At 35.6% G+C, this 21,142-nt stretch overlaps 1 protein-coding gene across 1 annotated transcript; it reads left to right on the top strand.

The window, feature by feature from the left end:
* The first annotated feature begins 352 nt into the window (after positions 1 to 352).
* Positions 353 to 2,550, top strand: LOC131072273 (probable jasmonic acid carboxyl methyltransferase 1). Its single transcript, XM_058008406.2, has 4 exons — positions 353 to 501; positions 591 to 1,013; positions 1,083 to 1,349; positions 2,109 to 2,550. Exons 1-4 carry the CDS (start codon positions 394 to 396, stop codon positions 2,292 to 2,294), a joined length of 984 nt encoding a protein of 327 aa, XP_057864389.1. The 5' UTR covers positions 353 to 393; the 3' UTR covers positions 2,295 to 2,550.
* Positions 2,551 to 21,142: the final 18,592 nt, after the last annotated feature.

The following is a 21,142-nucleotide window of genomic DNA, read 5'->3' as shown; positions in this document are numbered from 1 at the left end:
AGGTAATCAAATCTCAATCTAGGTATGCTAAAATTCTAGAGTAGGATTGAATTTAGGGATGATGTCATTGATGGTGTCAGATTATCAAATAACAATTATAAACGTCTATTCAGTCAATTAATAGAAAATGTCTATTCAGTTAATTAAAATTCAATTCATAAAAATTGAATTCAATGTTCCATCAACTCTTTTTTAGATTACAGATGGCATGCTATAACAGTGACAATAGAGTGCTAAAATTGTAGAATAGGATCGAATCTAAAAATGATATCAGTGATGGTGTCAAATCATCAAATAACGATTATAAATTAAAGCGTATTATCCTAAAGAGCACCCATAGGCCCTCATTTGATTGAGCTTGTTCATATCAAAGCTCAGAAGCCAGGCGTCTTAATGGAGGTAATCAAATCTCAATCCAAACCGGTCCTGGAGATGGAGAATGTGCTTGGCATGAAGGGTGGAGATGGAGAATCTAGCTATGCCAAAGCCTCTTCAGCTCAGGTACACAACGCGCATTTCCATTCTAGCCTCTTTTCTTTCTACTATAAAAAATTATGTGAAAACTGTATTTGAAAAATTTCATGGTGCAGCTAAACGCGCTTCAAGCTGTGAAACCAATTCTGGAGCAGGCCATTTATGAGAATATGATATTGATGTCTGATGTGGGAGGGATATTTAGGATAGCAGATTTCGGTTGTGGTACTGGGAAAAATACTCTTGTGGTGGCAAACACCATTGTCAATGCTGTGAAAAGCTCGTTTGAGGAACATGACATGCCCGAATTTGAGGTGTATTTCATCGACCTTCCTTCTAATGATTTCAATTTACTGTTTCGAATGTTGCCTCCCCACAGACCAGAATATTCTGATGTTGATACTGATGGTGATAACAATCCATTAGCTCGAAGGTCTTATATTGCAGCGGCTGTGTGTGGATCACATTTCAGACGTCTACTCCCACGGAAAAGCCTGCATTTCTGTCACTCTTCTACCAGTCTTCATTGGCTTTACCAGGTGAGTAATAAACCATAACTTTTCTATTTATGAATTTGATGTAGTTGTCTGATGATAAGATAAATGCAGGTGCCAGAGAGTGTTCAGCAGAGAAGCTCTCCTCGTGTGTACGTTTCAGGCGATTGTGAGGAATCAGTGGGAGCTGCGTATTTACAGCAGTTTGATAAAGATTTCACAGCGTTTTTAAAGGCCCGGGCACAGGAGATCGTTGATGGGGGATGCATGTTTCTATCTCTGCCGGGTCGTAATGAAGGAACCCACATAATGGAGGAGCAAGGCCCATGTGGATTTGTTGCGCGCCAAATAGAATGCGCATTTGAGGAACTAGTTAACGAGGTTGATACAATGCTCTCTCATTTTTTTCTTGTTTTGTTTCTCTATAATTCTTGTAATTTGTGGAGGGTGCTTTTTGAAAAAAAAAAATTAGTTGGTGTTGTTGAGAATTTTTAAGAATATTTAAAAGTTGGTTAGTTTATAAATTTAATAATATAGTTTAATTTAAAAATTTAAGCTTCAAAATTTAAGGAAGCTAGTGATCTAGGGAAAAATATTTGAAAAAAAAAAAATAAAAAAATCTATTATTTCTTTCTTTCTTTTATATTTTTGTGGGAATCTAAAATTTGAGATGATTGACAAATCACCGAAAAAAATTTCAAGTTAGTGGGACAATTCCTATCTCGATGAAAATTTCACTAGCTGAAATTTCCAGTCCTAAAAGATAAAGGCTATGGTTTTGTAGAAAAAGATTTCAATTAATCTTGTAGCATATTTTTGTCATGCTTCATGAGATTCCTACTCAATGATAATAGAGCACCAATTCCATGGAATCTCACCTTTTATTTCCTTTCTTTGATGATTTCAATTCCCAAACTTGAATGGCTATCATATGAGTGCTTAGCTTAAAGGCTACAAATCTATGGGAAACAAGATTGGATGCTTCTCACAAATAGCAACATAATATTACCTTCTTAATGTAAACATTAGTGACACTTAAGATTATAGAGTTTGTAATTATAAATTTGTATTTAAAAATAAAATTTTAAGTTTTATTTATAGTAATTATTCTAATACCTAATGCAATTTTATTGTTGGCAGGGTATTGTTGAAAAAGAGAAATGGGAATCATTTAAGATGCCTTTTTTTAGTCCAAATTCGGACGAAGTGGAAAGCATTGTGAAGAAGGAGGGGTCATTTGTAGTAAAGTTTGTAAAAACTCTAGGAGGAATTCGTCCATATTGTATGATAGATTTAAAAAGAGGTGACGTGAATATGTTTGGATGACTTATAGGCAATTATTATAGAGCAGCATTTGAAAATATTGTAGAAGCTCATTTGGGATGCAAGAGATCAACAAAAGAATTGTTTTTTAGAATTGGTAAACGAGCTTCTATTCTAGTAGATGAATACATCTCCGAAGAAACAAAGATTGTTGTTGCCTTTCTCACTAAGAAAGGAGCACACAACAAGACCTATTAATAAACAATGTCCAAAATCTCTTCATCAAATATTATGAAAAATACAACTAAATTATTATCATATAATAAATGTAATCTATTAGTTTAAAATCTTTCCATTTATATTTCATGTTCTATGACCAGCTTGCATAGTGGATTCACTTTGACATTCATGGTTGCTCGATTGCATGCATACATCCTAGCTAGAAGTTGTCGTATGTCACAAATGTAGATATAATGTGTAATTAATGATGTGTAAATTCTGTAAATGTGATATGTCAAATATGTTCAATAGGGGATGTAACATTGTGCTATGTGAAGTCAATATTGTCTTGTATTCATATGCAATCTCTCAAGTCATCTTCACCCTAATTTATACATTTTTAACAGCCTAAGCCATAAGACTAGGGGCTGGGGGTATTTTAAAAGTGTGAAAGCTGATTATTTTTTAGATTGACCCCGTTCAAATTAAAAAAATTCATTAGTGATGGGTTTGACCAACGATGGAGAAGGTATGAGAAGTGTGAAAGAGTGGAGGACACATTGGAGAACCTAAAGAGATCATGAGGTTGGTGTCTGGAAGTAGGGGTTGTTCACACATGTGAGAAAAGAGGAAGAGAGAGAAGAAAAAACTTACTTAGTTTTTAAAAATAGAAGAAGGATTGATTTTTGTAGAAAAATAAAAGTCAGGAGGCAGAATGGATGCTCAAAAAGTGTAAGGATTAAGGGTATGAATTTGGAAAAAGAAGAAGAGGAAGTTGGGAGGAAAAGGATATAAGAGAGTTGGTGCATTGAACTTCACTCTCCATCGACAAGTAGGGAGGATTAATTCAGGTAGGTTGTCCAATCTTTTCTTACATGGATCAATTTTAATGGTATTTCTTTGTTCTATGAATGTGTAAAATGGTGATAAAGTTGCAGTCTTTTGTGTTAAATTTTGTTTTTCATTGTGTATGTGTATGTGTATGTGTATGTGTATGTGTATGTGTATGTGTATGTGTATGTGTATGTGTATGTGTATGTGTATGTGTATGTGTATGTGTATGTGTTGTCATATGTTTAAGGTTGGTGATCACGAGTGATTGTTTTCTCAATGAAAAAATCCATTCCATCTATGGGGTTGAGAAAGCTTAAGGCACTATGAGGGGAGTAATTAGATGGTTATGAGTACCGAAGAAGGTTAATGTGACATCTTATTATGGTAGGGTATGAGTACCCAAGTAGGTTAATGTCATATCTTATTATGGTTAGGTATAAGTAACCATATATTGTGGTTAGGAGATATCAATTTGTGATGTTGATTGTATTGATGTGCTAGAAGGAATGGTTGGTTGACATTTCTACTATTATGGAGTTGAAAATATGTGAAGGTAGCTCATAGTAACTCTTTTCGATTACTCTATAGATGTGTTCCTTTCTCCCCTTTTTGGCTCTATGAATGAGCCTTATGTTTAGACTCCTTAGTTGGGTGATATGTTGTACTTGTGGAAATATGAAATGTCTCCTCGTTTCACCCCTTGTGATGTGCTACTCAGTTATCCTATTGGCTCCCCAAGCTCAAGCATGGGCTAGTTTCCATCTATATGGTTGGGAGGGAGGTGAACCCCCCTTGGTCATAGAAGGTAGTCTCCTTGTCTATGTACTTCCAAGTTCAATGTGTTAAAGTGTCTCAATAGGGTGGTATGATATCGAGAAATAAAATGGATATTGTTGTGTTGCATTACCATGTGGTTATGTTGAACGGGTTTGCATCCAAAATGCATGAAAAAAAATAGTTTAACTCTTGAGTGATTATTATAGATGCTTTTGGATTAGATTGTGTAGAATTTTTCGCACCAACATTTAAAATCACACTCAGTGATCCATCATCAAGATGATAAAGAGAGTTTAAGGAGGAGAAGTAGTTTAACTCATGAGTGATTACTCAAAGTGGTTGTATGGCTAAAAAATAAGCTCTAAAATTCATTGCTATTCACTTTGAGGCTTAAGAGGCTCAAATTATTTAGGCCAATGGTGATCAAGGTTGACATCTCCACACCTCACTATGGGTTGGTACACGCTATGATTAATTGTTATTATTTTAAGCATTTATGAATAGTAGAATGAATTGATTCTATAGAAGAGAACCAAGGATGTGCCAAATTCACTTGAAATTGATCCAATATAAGAATGATAGTAAAATTGAGATCTAAGAACTTACTATCAACCTCATGGGAAAATTAATAGAACCAATAGTACGGAAAGAGAAACTATCATACACATTAACCACTACATCAAATTTATCATATTATACTTGATGCAATTGTAAAGTATAAAGATATCTTCAATTATCACATTCACCATACATTCTAGATCAATGAGCAACCCTCGTGAGAGTTTGTCTTTGATATTCATAGTGATATGTAGTGGGCCATCAGGTACAACAATAGTCTCCTAGGATCAAAGGTAATACATTGGTCCTTTGGAGGTGTAATATTATCAACAAGGTTCACCACGTTATTAGACTCAAGTCCAAGGTCAATGGGAGAATATGCAAGAGGCTCAAACTCAACCACATTAGTAGAATGCGAAGGCAAAGGAATGGTAAAGACTTGAAGGTTTTGATTGGGAGGAGCTACAAATTTGTTTCCTTTGTCATTTATAGAAACTACAAATATGGTATTGTTATCAATAAAGTCTTGAATTCTACTTCTTAAGGTATAACAATTATCAGTCGAGCAAATGATGAAAAAGGCAAAAGGCTTTGGGATCATGATAGGATGGAAAAGGTTTAGAGGTATCAATTGGTTTGATGGGATGAAGTTTCAACAAATTTATATTTACTAATTATGTCATTATGCTATGCAAAGATTCAAAAAGAGGAGTAGATATTTTTCTAAAACATTTGGATAAAGGAGCCACACTTGAGATTGTGGTTGCCACTTGAGTATTGATGTTGTCATTTAACTTGATGTATTCTTTGTTCAGTTTAAACTTTGCAAAATATTATTGAGCACTCTCATTCTTATCAACTAGAGCCATTCAAGGTGATGATTCAAATTGACTCACTTGAAGATGATAATTATGAAGCATTGCGCACAACTGCATAAAGAAAGTAATCTCAAAAAAGAAAAGATTATCCCTAATATCTTTTAGTAAATTTTCTATAAAAATTATTTGAACATCTTGATAAGGCATATGACAAGTAATTTGAGAATACAAATATTTATATCTACCAATAAAATCAGTCACTTCTTCTTTAACACCTTGCCTACAATGAATCAAATTAGTGAAAGTAATTTTAGGACCAATATTGTTGTGAAATTGTTGAATGAAACCATTAGCTAATTGTTGAAATGATGTAAAATTATAAGGAGGAAAATAAAAATACCATTGTAATGCTTTATCCCTAAAGGTTTGAGTAAACAATTTAGCTATAAGTCTTTGATCATGGGAAAAGTCACTACACAAAGTTTGAATGTTTTCACATATGTCAAGGGATCACTTTTTCCACTATAAACCTCCAAATGAGGTACTTCCATATGTTTAGGAGGGACAACATGGACAGTGTCATTGGATAATCATTTCGCTACATCAAATGTGGGCACATTAAACTTGGATTGGGTAATGGAAGGTAGTTGTTGTTGTAGGGATGAAACAGTTTGAGCTAAGTTATTGATGGTTGCATTGGTGGATGGATTGAAATTGGACATATTGGATTGGGATGGAGGGGTAACATTGTTGTATGTAGGTTGAGGCTGACCATAATGAGGTGGGCCACTATGATATGTAGGTATGGGAGTTGATTGGGTCAAATGGAAGACTCATGGAAGGAGGTAAAAAATTATTTTGATTCACAAATTTACGCCCTTGTTTAACATATGTAGGATTAAAATTTGTATGGAAGAAGTCATTATAGAAGATGTGAATGCAGGCAGAATAGGGAAGGATGTAGGCATAGGAATGGAATGGTTAACTTGACTAGTAGCTTCAATGTAACAAAGGACTTTGGCATAAATTTTTCATAGTCCTGATATTAGTGTGAACAATATAAGCAAGGCCACAAAAAAAATCAACACCACATTTATCGCTTTGAACCATTCTTTTTAATCCTTCAATCAATGGGATTGTCTCACTTCTCAAGTATTGTTGACTCAACCATTGTTGAAGATTTTAAAATTCATTTTCAATCTTCTTCAATTGGTCAATGGAAACCCTCGTTAGTGATTCATCCACATCATGAGAACTATGGAAATAATGACGATAAATTACATCATTTCTTCAATTAAAGGAACCACCAATATTCTCATGAAACAAGTTAGCCAAATTAGGCTCGATATCCTCAGTAATTAAAATTTAAGAAGACTTAATTCTACAACTTCTTCTCATGGGAATATTTTAGGTAGTACTAATGGTAGGTAGTAAAACTCATGCACAAAGGAAAGAAATTTTAATTTGAAATTGTAAAGTGGAAAATTGAACCCTAGTGACTCCCCACCTAGGAGAGAGAAAGGAAGTCACTAGGATGATTTTCACTTGGGAGAAACTTTACATTCAAAAGAGGGACTTGAATCCACTATATCCAAATCTAAGGGGAACAAGGATATGAATTCCAAGTGGATTGCAAGGGTTGGAAAGTCATTTGCCCGCTTTATAAAATTATATGTTGACTATGCAAAAAAGGGAGATAAAATGAATGAAATGAGGAGATACTAGTTTGGGATCTTGTTGTAATTTTGGATCTAAGATATTCAAACTGATATGGATCCATCCTGCAAATTTAGAGAAAATTCAACAAGACCATGTTGAAAGTGCACATGGTCCTACAAAAAATTTGCACGCCAAAAAGGATTTTTTTGCCTATGCAAATGGAGTCCCAACCTGCAATTATACATGCGCACCTACAACCTACACACAGAAAAGAAGGAAAGAAGGGTTGTGGATAGGGGTTTGCCTCAGTCAAACCCTGGTTGAGGAATCAACCTTGAAATAAAGTAATTGCAAATGCTTAAATGTAAATGATGGAAATATATACCTTGTAGATCTTCAATTGATGATGATGATTGCTTTCCTTCTTGACGGTAATCACAAATGTTGTATGAAATGGATGTAACATGAAAAAACCTTAACACACACACTGTTAGGATTCCCAAAGATACTAAGAGGGGGGGGGGGTGAATCAGTATCTGACCGGTTTATAAACTTACTTGACTTGAAACATGAAAAGCATATTAAAACTGTGTACTGGTAAACCAGAAATAATGTAGTAAACAAGAATAACAACAACCACATGAGAAGCACACCATAACATTTTATTTTAATGAGGAAACCCGGTGTGGGGAAAACCTCGATGGGATTTGTGACCCACAATATTCACTTACTGGCCAATAAGGGAATAATACTCTTACAATAGGGGCCTACACATGTAGGAAGGCCAAGTGCCTAGAGCTCACTGCTCAATTACAAAAGAAGTCACATTGACTTACAAAAATGGATTATACTAATCCAATGTCTTGTACTGCTTTAGATTAGCATCTGCTATGCTAGATTTAGTACCGGTTTAAGCTCTCCTACAACATAAACCCTTAACCAATATTTCGCATATTAGGTAAGCTCATTTTTGCATCCTATATCACACACTTTCTATTACAAAATGATCTCATACATATATAAGTAATATTATAGCTTGCCATGTCGAGTTACAATGATTTAACAATTAATTATAAAATACATTTTAAACAAAATTGAAGTTGGCCAAGGTATCAGTATCCTTCCTTTCACTGTCGGTGTTTTGTGTGTCGATGTAGAGTTCGTCTTTCGGTGCCGGTGCTAGTATCTTTTTCTTGCCGATATCATATGTTTGCAAGGTTTCCATAAATGACAAAACCTTCAATCATCTACAATTTCTCATTGGAGTGTGCATTTGCCAACAATCAACCCCTTTGGCATTGATGGCAACACTCATGAGAAAAATCCAAAGTGTCCAAAATGATATCCAAAAATAGTCTACCAAAATTGTCTTTCCAAAGCTATATGCTCCCGCTAAGTAGATGAAGTCCGTTCCTTCTGACCTTTTTTCTCATCCCACTACTCCCCCTTTCACATCAATGACAAATTTTTTCATTAGCTATCAGTGGAGTCCTTCCTGGATTCTTGTAACTAGTGGGTTACAATCTGAAAGATATCTATCAAAACTAAATTTATGCCATTGCTGAATGTTTTGATATCTTTTATTGCCTCTTGTGTTCTTTGCATAGTACCAGTGTGTATGTGCATTTTCTCTTCCGGTGTCATCAGTCTAGGAACCAGAGCCTCAAATATTTCTTTTCTCAAAGAAATAAGGTATTCAAGTCTTGCACTAAGTCTAGATTTCAAGTCCTTTGCTTTATCCTTTATTCCCTATTTGTCATTTTCTAACTTCTTGATTTTCTCTTCTTGCTCTGCAATCTTCTTCTCTAACTCCAAAAAAGAATCTGATGTTCCAATCAGATTGTCAGCAATATTATTTATCTTTTCTTGTGCTTTGTTGATCTCCTTGTCAAGATCCTCTGTTAGGACATTCATTTTGCAAGTATCCCTATATAGTTTCTTGAAGTCATAAATTATTTCTCCAAGTTCTAGTAAAAGGGTGTCCATTTCTTCCTTGTTCTCCTTTACAATATCCTCAAATAATTTCTCTTTTTCTTTTATCATCCTTTCCTTAAATGTATCCTCATTTATTTGATCAATAGTCAATAAGTTACCAGTGATGAGCTTAGACAATGTGTCTAGTTGACCTAAAGAAACTTTATTCTCAACACTACACTTTGGTGCTATGAATTTAAGAATTGGTATTGTATCATCAATAGCCTTATAGGCTTGTGCATTTCATTCTGTGATCTTCTTTATTGAATCTAACAAGACCTATGTTACATTAGTAGGTCCAAATTTTGCCATAGCTATACCAGATGTTTGTCCAACAATCTTTACAATAGCCATGGTACCGGTTGTGGTTATTACCTTGCTTGATTCGACCTCTGGTAGGTTTGTCTGTAATTGCATTTCTACAAACAAAGGTTTATGCTTTTCAGTTTGGGCCGGCGGCACTATCTTTGTCTGAACCTGTGCTTCACCCTGTACCAGTTTTGGTTTCTCTAACTATGTCTCAGAAGGTTTCTCAGATGTAATCTTGGTCTATACCTCTGAACTTTCCTTAGCCGGTTCTTCAGATAGTTTGTCTGTTGTATCTACCGATTTCTCTGTGGTATCCTCTATCAGTTGCTCTATCTGTGTAGGTTTTTCTATGTTTGTCTCAATCTCTGTAGTTGGTGACTCAATAGTCACATTTTTCTCCTTGTCCTTAGTGGTTTCTCTATCAACCACAACATTAACTTCCTGAGTGTCTACATTTACTGTATACAAAATTTCTGATTCAGGGTTTGTATCTTCTATCGGAGTCTCCATATTCTTTGTGGTCGGTTGATTTTTAGTAGTGTATACTGGTGGAGTATCTGAAAGAGGTGGGGGCATATTGTCAGTTATTTTGAGGCTTAATGGTCCACCTACCTTACCTTTTCCCTTATCTATGTCCTTTTGATATACTTTGATAGTCTTAGGTCTAAGTAATTCTTCTTGTTTTTCTTTCTCCACAAATAAAATATCCCATGCATCAGAAGTTTCCTCATAAACTTCGTTTACTCTTCCTGCCATTAATACTACATGCCGGTGAGCAGTAGAAAACATTGTCTGGTTAGCCTCACTAATTAATTTGCCTATTTCATCAGGTGAGTTAACTGGATGCACTACCAGTAATTTTTTAATCTTAATCTTTTTATCCAATTCAACAATGGCTAATCTTCTAGCTTCTAATATCCTATACAAGTCATTTGGAATATCATCAACAATTTCCATTAAGAATTTCTTGTATATATCAAAGTGTAAAATTACATTGTTCTCTATACTTTCCTTATCATCAGTTGATAGTACATTTTATTGATGTTCTCCAGCTTACCATCCTCTATGATTTCACTAAGAAGTTTGTCTAGAGGAGCAATAGTCTATTTTACCTTCTTCTTCTTAGGAGTCATTTTCTTCGCCGGAGGCCTTACTGCCTGTTGCTTTTGTCTTGTCCTTTTTGGTGTAGGAGAAGGTACTGGTGAGGGTTTTCTTTTGCTTTCAACCCTTTTAAATATAGTGGGTATATCACTTTCAGAAGAAGTTCCAACTGGTGAAAGATGAGTTTCCGGTTGAGGTGCTTCCAACTCTCTTTCACTTATGCCAGTTTGTCTCAAAACATCTTCCTTGATCGCCTTTGCCTGCCGGGTTCCTTTTCTTACAGTTGCTTCAACCTTCTTAACCCTTTTCCTTGATTGAATTATGCTTTCAATTGTTTCTGCACTACCAAATACTTTCTCTTCTGGTTCCTTATGAGATTCTAGGAGGGATTTTGCATAAGTTTCTATGATGTTGTCATCTGTTTCATAGCCCATTTCAGTTACCCATATGGTTCTAGGGATAATTGCCTCCATCCAAATTTCATCTTTCTTGATCACAAAATTAGATTTCCTTTTGATACTTATCCACAATACCTTGTGGTAGTCTTACTCTAGTCTTCCCTATTCTCTCCCATATTGTTCAATAGATCTGATAGTTGTTTTCCTACCGGGATGCCAAAGTCAAACTCTCTAGCACCAATATCAGGTACTTGTTTGGTTATGTATAGCATCAAACAAACAAGTAAGTATCTAAATCTAAATGTTCCTTTCTTATCTCCTTTAATCTTTCCCAAATTGTCTATCAGCTCATCTTTAAGCCATTCACATATATCTATTCTTGCATTATCATTGACCATATCATAGGCACTTTTGATACATAGGATAGAAAATAAGTTTAACCTATTTTCATGTGTAGCCTTATAACCTAATATCATACTGATAAATCTGATATCAATGTCTTTTACATCGTTTACCCTTAAAGACCTTTTATCAAATGTTGCACCAGTTAGGTTTGTCACTGTGTCATTTGAGACCTTCTTTGTTTTGTCCAGTCTATTACCAATGGAGGGTAACCCTATTACAACTTTTACTGCTTCTTTTGTGATTTTATGAATAGAGTCTAACCAGAAAAATTCACCATGTACTCTGCTTAAAACAATCCTTATGATAGCCTTGGGAAAATCTGGGATACTAAGAATTTTAGTGAAACCTAGGATTTCCACTATTTTGTGTTCTGGTTTGACATTTCTAGATTCATCACAAATCACAGTCTTATACATATTTTTAATCTCATCATCACCTAGTTCATCAATATGACAATGTATATACATCCTAGGGTCTTTAGCATATACTACTCCTTTAGGAATTTGAGAAAATGCACCTATGCTATCATCTTTCTTTGCAATCTCAGGAATCAATTTGAAAATGGGTCTAGGGCACTTAATAACCTCAACAACAGTAGGGTTTGCAATAAATTTAGGAGTGGATGAAGATGCCATAGCTATAAATACCTCAATCTGCCTTAGGGATGAACGATTTGATGGATTGCTTCACTTCTTTGCTTAGAATACCTTCGCCTGGGATTTTTTGCGCTCTCGAGGATTTCAATGCATGGTGAATGAAAAAGCAGCCAAAACACTTGCTTTATAATGTTATTTTCTCCAACTACCATATTTAATGCTTGTCAGTTAAAACACAACTTAAGTCATCTGCCGGTATAGAAGCAATTTCAACTTCTCACCATCAACCGAGGGAATAATAGAAAGTTTTTCATTTTGTTGCTAAACCCCCAAAGGATTTTTCTTCAGTTAAATGAAGAGTCTTTTGCCAGTGGAGTGTTACTCTGTTCTACCAATGGAGGAGTATTCCCATCAACATTCAGATCTAACTTTTTGATCCATTGTTTTGAGAATTCTTGCTTTACCTCTTCAACCTTTTCTTTACCTTTCAAACTAGGACCTTTGTTATTTGCCGGTGACGCCTTACTTCTACAAAATTTTGCAATATGTCCAATTTTGTTACAGGCATAACACGTCACATTGTTCTTCTGAATAGCTTTCCCATATCCTGTATCGATATGTGTTCTGCATTGATTAGATAAGTGTCCAAATCTTCCACAAACATAACATCTTCCATTCATTCTGCAGTTTTCTGAATTATGACCAAATTTGTTGCATTTAGAACATTGACTGGTGGGTGTATTAGTGTTCTGATGATTTCTAGATCTACACTGATTTTCTCTATGACCATACTTGTTACAGTTAAAGCATTCGCCATTAAATTTGTAAGTAGTAGGTTGTCTTACTGGTTTGTTATGATCATGATTGTTTGCAGTACCGGAGCTTTCACCAACTTCAAAGCCAAGGCCATTTGTATCACCATTAGGTTTCTGATTCTTCAACATGTCACCAAGTTCTTTTGAACTTTTCTTGAATTTCTCCTTGTGTTGATTTGCAGCAATCGGTTCATTCTCCAAGATTCCTTTCTATCTCATGATTTCAATTTTGTCATTTTGTGTGTGCATAAGATCTATCTTCAACATATCATTTTCATGACTGCATCTTGTTTTTTCATTTCCAGCATCATTTAGTCTTCTAAACAAGTATTCTTCATTCTTCTTTCTTTCTTCAATTTCTTTACAGAATCTCATAGTCATATCTTACATCTCATTCTTTGTTGTACTGATTTCTTGTCTTAGCTTGTTTACCAAATCATTAAGATTTTCCTTTTCTTTTTCCTCATTCTGCAAATTTTCATAAAGTTCTCTCCTCTTGTTTCTTGCAATAGTAAAATTCTCTTAAAGTGCTTGAATAATATCCTGAGTAGCTTTCTGATCATCCTCAAGTTTGATATTCTTCACTTTTTCTGCATCATAGTCTGTAAGAGTTGTTTCCAATTGCTTTCTCAAGTTTTCCATCTCTACTAGTGACAAGATCTTCCTCAAGTTGTTAGGCTTCTGAAAATGGAGGACTAGGCTCTGATACCAATTATTAGGATTCCCAAAGATACTGAGAGGGGGGGGGGGGGGGTTGAATCAGTATCTGACCGGTTTATAAACTTACTTGACTTAAAACATGAAAAGCATATTAAAACTGTGTACCGATAAACCAGAAATAATGCAGTAAACAAGAATAACAACAACAACATGAGAAGCAAATCATAACATGGTATTTTAATGAGGAAACCCAGTGTGGGAAAAACCTCGGTGGGATTTGTGACCCACAATATTTTCTTACTGGCCAATAAGGGAATATTACTCTTACAATAGGGGCCTGCATATGTAGGAAGGCCAAGTGCCTAGAGCTCACTGCTCAATTACAAAATAAGTCACACTGACTTACAAAAATGGATTATACTAATTCAATGTCTTGTATTACTTTAGATCAACATCTGCTATGCTAGATTCAGTACTTGTTTAAGCTCTACTACAACATAAACCCTTAACCAATATTTCGCATATTAGGTCTGCTTATTTTTGCATCCTATATCACACACTTTCTATTACAAAATGATCTCATACATATATGAGTCATATTACAACTCACAATGTCAGCTTACAATGATTTTACAATCAATTACAAAATACATTTTAAACAAAATTGAAGTCGGCCAAGGTGCCAGTATCCTTCCTTTCACTGCCGGTGTTCTATGTGTCGGTGTAGAGTTTATCTGTCGGTGCTGGTGTCGGTATCATATGATTGCAAGGTTGCCATCAATGACAAAACCTTCAATCACCTACAATTTCTCATTAGAGTGTGCATTTTCCAACACACACATGCTTGCAAATTAATGTTATAGTGTTGCTCCAATGGATGAATGAAGAAGATGTTGGTCACCAAAACTGGTTAACCCAAGTTCACCTGCAATTGATCTATGAAATAGCCAATTTTAATCTTTGAAGAACCTCAATACTAGGACAACATAACATAGGATCCTAATGATCCTCCTACACTTCATGTTCTGCTAGACCTAGGGGGGACACCCTTTGATGCATTAAATACAACCAGTTACAGACATATGGCAACATCAACAATAAGGAGAGAAATATCATTCCACAAGCTCAACAAGTTAGAAAACACTATAGATTGGCTAGATTTGTACAAGCAATGGATGAATAGGAGCTTGAAATGAATAGGACACAACCCCCAAAACATAAAGGGAAATAGATTTCTTTAAATTTATATGATTCTAAAAATATCCCCAAATTATTCAAAGACCAGTGCCTTGTTCATTGGGTATGGAGTCACACACAGAACTGCGAATGCAAATCTCAGCTGCAAATCTATTTTCATTATAAAATATTCATGCATCAATACCTCATACCAATACATTACTCAACTCTTTCACAAAATCATCAGATCTTGGATACATATTTCATTATTTATGATTGATTAAAGAATTTAAACTCTTCACTGAAGAATACCTACAAACAATCACAACAATTTCCTTGAGATGACAAATTCCAGCCTCCTTGAGGATTTAATTTGTAACAAAGAAATACATACTTAGAGACAATTTTGTGTGAAATATACTCATGCCTTACACCAGTAGAACCTACAACTATGAAACAATTTGCAATTACTGAAATGCAACTCTATACCCTAAAAAAACCCATAGAATTTTACAAACTTGGAAAAGAAATTCAGAGCTGGAAACATAGAATTCTGGAGCCTTTTTCTAAATTTTTAGGAACCCTTACAAATGAGAAGAATTGGGAATATAAAGAAGGGGGAAAAGATCAGAACTGCATCAAAAATTGCCAAGTGTCCTCTTTCCCCAACTGAAAATTTCTTTGCATCCTCCCCCACGGAAACTTCTCTTAAAATGTCTGATATTTGTTGAAACTAATAGAAAAAATGAATTCCTCATTTGGAGAGGTTTCCAACAATATATAATACTTGCATATTTGGGTAAATGATAACCCTTAACCTTTAATCTCTCGGATTCATCTAATGTAGATCAGTCATTTAATTTTTTGCATTTTTTCACTATAGCCTGAACTACACCTTTAACTTTAATTTTTACTTGATTTTCCATCTCTGCCTCGCCACGTGACACCTCTCGATTCACTCATAATCCACCTGGACATCACCTCACCTGCCACTGGACCACCACCCCACCTTGAACCGGACCCACCACTGGACCTGGGCCCGCCTTGTCGCCAAGTCGCGATGATTGACCAACAAGCTATTTCTCATCATGGTAAAGCAACAACCATTGGATCTACCTCGGACCTGCTCGACCTTTAACACCCGAGCTTCTCTTTTCTAGCAAGCCCCACCATTTAGTCACCATGTCGCAATGATTAAATTTTAAATGTACATCCATTACACTATAGCGACAGCTATCAGATCATCTGCAAACATTTGCTGAAAAGTTTAATGGGCTATACCCATTCCACCCACCTCATATGCACATCTGGGGAGGAAGGTTGTATACTAATTGCATTTTCTTGGAGGTTCAAATACCCACGTGACCCCTAGAGGAGCTGGAGAGTTTTGTTGACTAGAACTTTGCCTACCAATTGCATTTTCTTTGAAAGCTTCTGAAACTTTTCAATAGATTCCATGTTATTGTTCAATGAATCCATTAACCATTGCTGACTTTGCTTTCATGACAATCATCATTATCTTTCAACTGGAACATGCAAAAGGATTGCCACTATCCTGATTTTGTTCCTCTGATTATGGTCTTACTGTATATTCATTATGTTGCTTGCTTGTGATATATCTTATCTTCGTGCTTTTCCTTTATACTTAAATCATATAACATATGATTTAAAATAACAATTTGAACCCTGATTAAAAGGGCACATGAAGTTACAAGTCAGGTCGTGCCCCAAAGTGGGTCCAACTAAAAAAAATTTGTTTTCATGCCAGTGACCCTTGAAAAGTCTTCAGGCATCTTCAACATGTCTCTGGAGTTGATTGGCACAATTTTCTGATCACTACACTCATTTTCGCATTTAAACCCAAAGATGCAATTTTAAAACTGGTCAGAACACCTTTCTAGACTTCGCAAACTGGTAGGCGTGTACTCTGATATGTTAACTTGCATCTTGAGAAACCACTCCTCCAAACAAATCCCAGGTGATGAGATATTAATGCAAAAAGTTGATTAAATGGCTCTGTCAGCAAAGGAACCTGATAAAATCAATATGTAGGGACCACAAAGTGCACACATTAAAAATACCAAATGGTCCCTATGGATCCCCAAATCTGGGGCATAGATACTTTGAAGTACAAGGAAGACCATAGAATGCTCAGTTTGACTAGGAAGCTGATAGGGTGCAAATGGTGAGCTCATGAAAATAGCCACTTTAACAGATGTAACAATGTAAGTGCAGAAAACTGAATAAAATGGCTCAAGAAACAATCTTCGAAAACTGATCAAACAGATTGGTAGGAGCTTCAAACTGGAGACATAGCTTGTCTTTCATACTAGTAGTACCCTGGAAGAAATATTCTGATATGACACTTAACAAAGAATTTAGTACACATGTGCAAAGTGGTGCTCTAACTAGTTGTTGAAACAGGGACTTATGCAAACAATACAAACTGCAAATAGATTGAGCTTATCAAACTGAGCAAATGGATTCATAGGGACTTGAAATTTGGCATGTGGACTCACCTATATGCACACAATTCAATGCACTTATAATTTCAACATGACAATCTACTGGTCATAAAATGCAAAGCCTCAAAGTGGGCCACTTAATAAAATCCGAATTTGTGCATAGAACAACTTTCAGTCCACCCCTTGAAATGGGTACTTGATAAAAAGATCTAAACTTAATTTTGAAAGTTGTAGAACAATACATAGGCTAAATGAAAGGTGTAGGAAACATTTCTGAAGCCTTACCCCTTGATAATCAACTGGCTCTATTTTTTGTGCCCTCAGAGTAGGCCTCTCAAGTTGATTCATTAGGTATTCATTTGCAATTGCAAAGAAAAAAATTGAAATGGGCCTCTCAAATTCATCCAAATTTATGAGTCCCAACATAAGACACATGAAGAAGAAGACCTGAATTCTTCATGAAGACCTTTTCGTTTAATTTCACTTATTAGCCTTATCTTGCCTATTTCTACTTATCGAATAAGGGAATTGAATCTCCTTTTATACATGCCCAAGAGAATTATTTTTTATTGATCATAGGCCAACAAAGAGAGATTGAAATCCCCGAAGAGAAAATTGAGCAAAAAGGGTTGGATGGACCCATCTTAGGACCTCCCTAAGGGGGAGAACAGGGGTGTCATGCCCCTGTCCTACCCTATCTTGTGGCCTAAACAGGGTCTTCAGGAAGCATAAGGGCTAAAATGGGAGAAGGCTTGGGACAAAGGTACAAAAAAAGGTCTTAGTTGAATAGAGAGACGCAGTCGCATAGGTGAGGGCTTAAGATGTTGTCAAAATTGCGGGGGTCATAATTTTAGGATGCTACATTTAGCCCCGACTTTAGCGGAAGTATGGCTTACACCAATACTGCCAGTAAAGTAGAAGAAAGAGAGAGATTAAGATGAGAGATATAGAGCAATACCAAAAGGAGTATAAGACATCAATAATCTTGAGGAACAAAAGCCCCCAATATTAGGATCTTAACTCACTCAAACATATACAAGAGCACACTAAACAAAAAGAACAAGACAAACAAAACAAGACAAAGCTCAAAAGACATATGACAAAAACACAAGACCACACATCAACTAGTTGAAGAGACCTCAATACAAATGTCTCAAATAACTAACTGAAACACAAAGAAAAATGCCATCACATATATACCAATAATAATATAAAAGAGCAAAGTTGACATCATCCATGAACCATCAATAGTAAACCTATAAGCTCACTAGAGGAAGGAGAGAGAACATGAATACACACTTTGGTGATCCATGAGAAGAAAGGCGTTCATAGGAGGAAACCATGGACATCTCGCCCCTAGAATTACGTGATCCATGGAGAAAAGGGACAAGGAAAACTAGCCCCTATAGTCTATCTAGGTGATACATGTAAGGGAGGAAGGTGAGAATGCGGTTAGTTCCACTCAACCTCATATGCATGTGTGCAAGTGAGGTTCAAAGAACCTCATAGGAATCTATGTCTGAGTATGGTACTTCTTGTGTAAGATCTATAGTACAAATGTCAAGAAAGGCATGACATCTCTCTCTAAGAGACCATGCTCTAGTTTTGAGAATAATCACCCTGTATAAAAGAAAAAGTGGTGACATCTGGCTCTAAGATGTTGTTCTCTGGTTTTGAGAATGACCCACTATACAAAATAAAAGTGGTAACATCTCTCTCTAAGAGGCTTTGCTCTGGTTTCGAGAATGACCCACTGTACAAAAGAAAAGTTGTGACATCTCTCTTTAAGAGGCTTCCCTGTGGTTCCGAGAATGACCCAGTGTATAAGTGAAAAGCAAGGACATCAAACTCTAAGAGGTTATACTCTAGTTCTGAGAATGTCCCACTAGACAAAAGAAAAGTGGGGACATCTCACTCTAAGAGGCCATCCTCTGGTTCCCAGAATGGCCCACTGTAAAAGAGAAACCATGCACGAGAGAAACATAGTACAAAAGGAGCAGTGTGGGTGCCCCCTCTTAAGATGTCAACATTGTTCAATGTTGATATCTTAAGGAAAGTAGAACAAGGATACCTACCTTCAACACAAACAAAATATCGATTATGCAACAATGTCATAAATCCAAGAAAGAGAGGGAATACTCTTCAAGCAAGGGTAAGATAGTTGAAAGGAGATCCTTGGAGGAGAAGAGATATTTGTTCAAAATAAATCTACCCCCAAGAGGAGTTATCTTAGATAAATATAACATCTTCTAGAATGAAGCACAAAAGAGAACAAGAATGTAGTCCTTCCTCCTATTGCCAGGTGAAAGGGGTTGTTGATGTAGGATGACTCACTTTTATCCCAATGTGGATGGGTGAATCTATTATAGAAGTACATTACCAAGTGTAAAACAAGTTGTAGTCAAGGAGTTACACCTCTTGTATAAGATAGAACCCCAGAGAAAACAACAATGATTTCACACAAGGAATGACATCAAGTAATGGAACTCACATCATCCCCAACATAGGAAAGAGTGGATCCTTAGAGAAAGGAAGAAAAATAGAGATCATTGCCCCCCAAGTGTAGGAACAATGAGAAGAGCTCACACAATCTTCTAGAGAGACATTAAACATAAGCAAATGCACATTGAACTTATCTTAACATATGCAAGAAAAGACATTAGTAAATGTAAAATACACATCTCAAGAAGTGGTAATCTTCTAAGAGAAGAGAGAAAGAACATCACATACTCCCCATGAGGGATTAGTCATAACAATATACCATTATTAGAAATGATAATTACATATGAAAAATGCAGCCCCTAAAGGAAATAATGATAAATGAGAGAGAAGAAAGAGAAAGGAGTGAAATCCTTGCCCCCCCCAAGTCAGAATGACAAGGAAAAATATTACACTTTTTCTAATGGAGATCATTTTGAAACGATATGCCTTCCTAATGGACTGAATCCTCTCAAGGAAGGCTCATGTACATTACAGGAGACCATTCCATGCTAGGGACATATCATATTTGTAAATAATTGAAACCATAGAAGAGGTAAGTTTTCCAATAGAATTAAGAGAAGAAGAAGAAGTGTATTAATCATTAAAGATGCTCCTATTCAAGCAAAGAGGAAAACTAAAGAAAAATTAAATGCTCTCATAAGAATAACTATAAGCAAGAAAGGAGATCTAATAATGAATAATGCACTAAGATAAATTAATGGAAAGAAGAAGAAGAAGTGAGCCTCATGTTGCTACCCCAAAGTACTTAAAATTGAAACAATACCATCACAAATGATAAAGAGCCCCCTGTTAAGTTGGCTAGTTATGTCATAGGGTGAACAAAAACATGAGAAGAAAAGAAGTGCTACTTAGGCACTATGTTCATGTCAAGGAAGACAACTAGATCTATTGTAAGATAAATTAGTGCATGATCATATTCCTTTTGAACAAATTTCTTAAAGGCATTACATTTCCCAAGAGAATGTGAATATGAATCATGAAAAATGCAATATTCCTCATCTTTCACTTGCGTAAGATTCTTGTTTCAATTTTTAGAAGGAAAGGAAATATTCTTATCATATTTTAATCTCTAATATATTCTTGTATCTAGTCTATCAAGACGATAAATGTGTTTTAAGTCCAAATTCGTGACAGGGAAGAGGAGAATTATTAGAAGAAGAAAGTTTATTATCCAAAATTCTAGTTTTTCCACTGTCGATGCCATCTTGAATAGATTTTTGAAAATCAGGGCAATGATAAGCCCATTATGATCATGGGTTTGATGAAATGAGAAAAAAAGGCGTTTTGAAGAAGAAGCATTCTTGCGGGCTCTTTTGATTTGTTGCTTTTGAAGATAGTTCTTAAAAATTTTAAGCCTAAGGATTTCATCCTTAGAGAGAGGAGTTTCTCTTCCTAGGCCTTCTGTAGTAGCTTGCGTAAGAGGGTTTATAGGGACACGGATTCCTTGTTCAAATTTCCCAATTCCTTGTCCTCTAAAACCTTGTTTTGTTATTATATTAAAGCCACAACTATAAGAATGTTGCAAATGGGAAGTTGGGGGAATAAGATCATGAATTTATTTGAAGGCTGATGTGTAAGGTGGAATATGAGGTGTTGTAGATGAAGAAGGAATATCATGGGAAAGGATAAACTTATTTCTTTTATC

This window comes from Cryptomeria japonica, chromosome 5 (genome assembly GCF_030272615.1).
Source record: "Cryptomeria japonica chromosome 5, Sugi_1.0, whole genome shotgun sequence".
NCBI lineage: Eukaryota > Viridiplantae > Streptophyta > Pinopsida > Cupressales > Cupressaceae > Cryptomeria > Cryptomeria japonica.
Note: the sequence above shows the minus strand (reverse complement) of the source record. Positions and strands in the feature narration are given on the sequence as shown.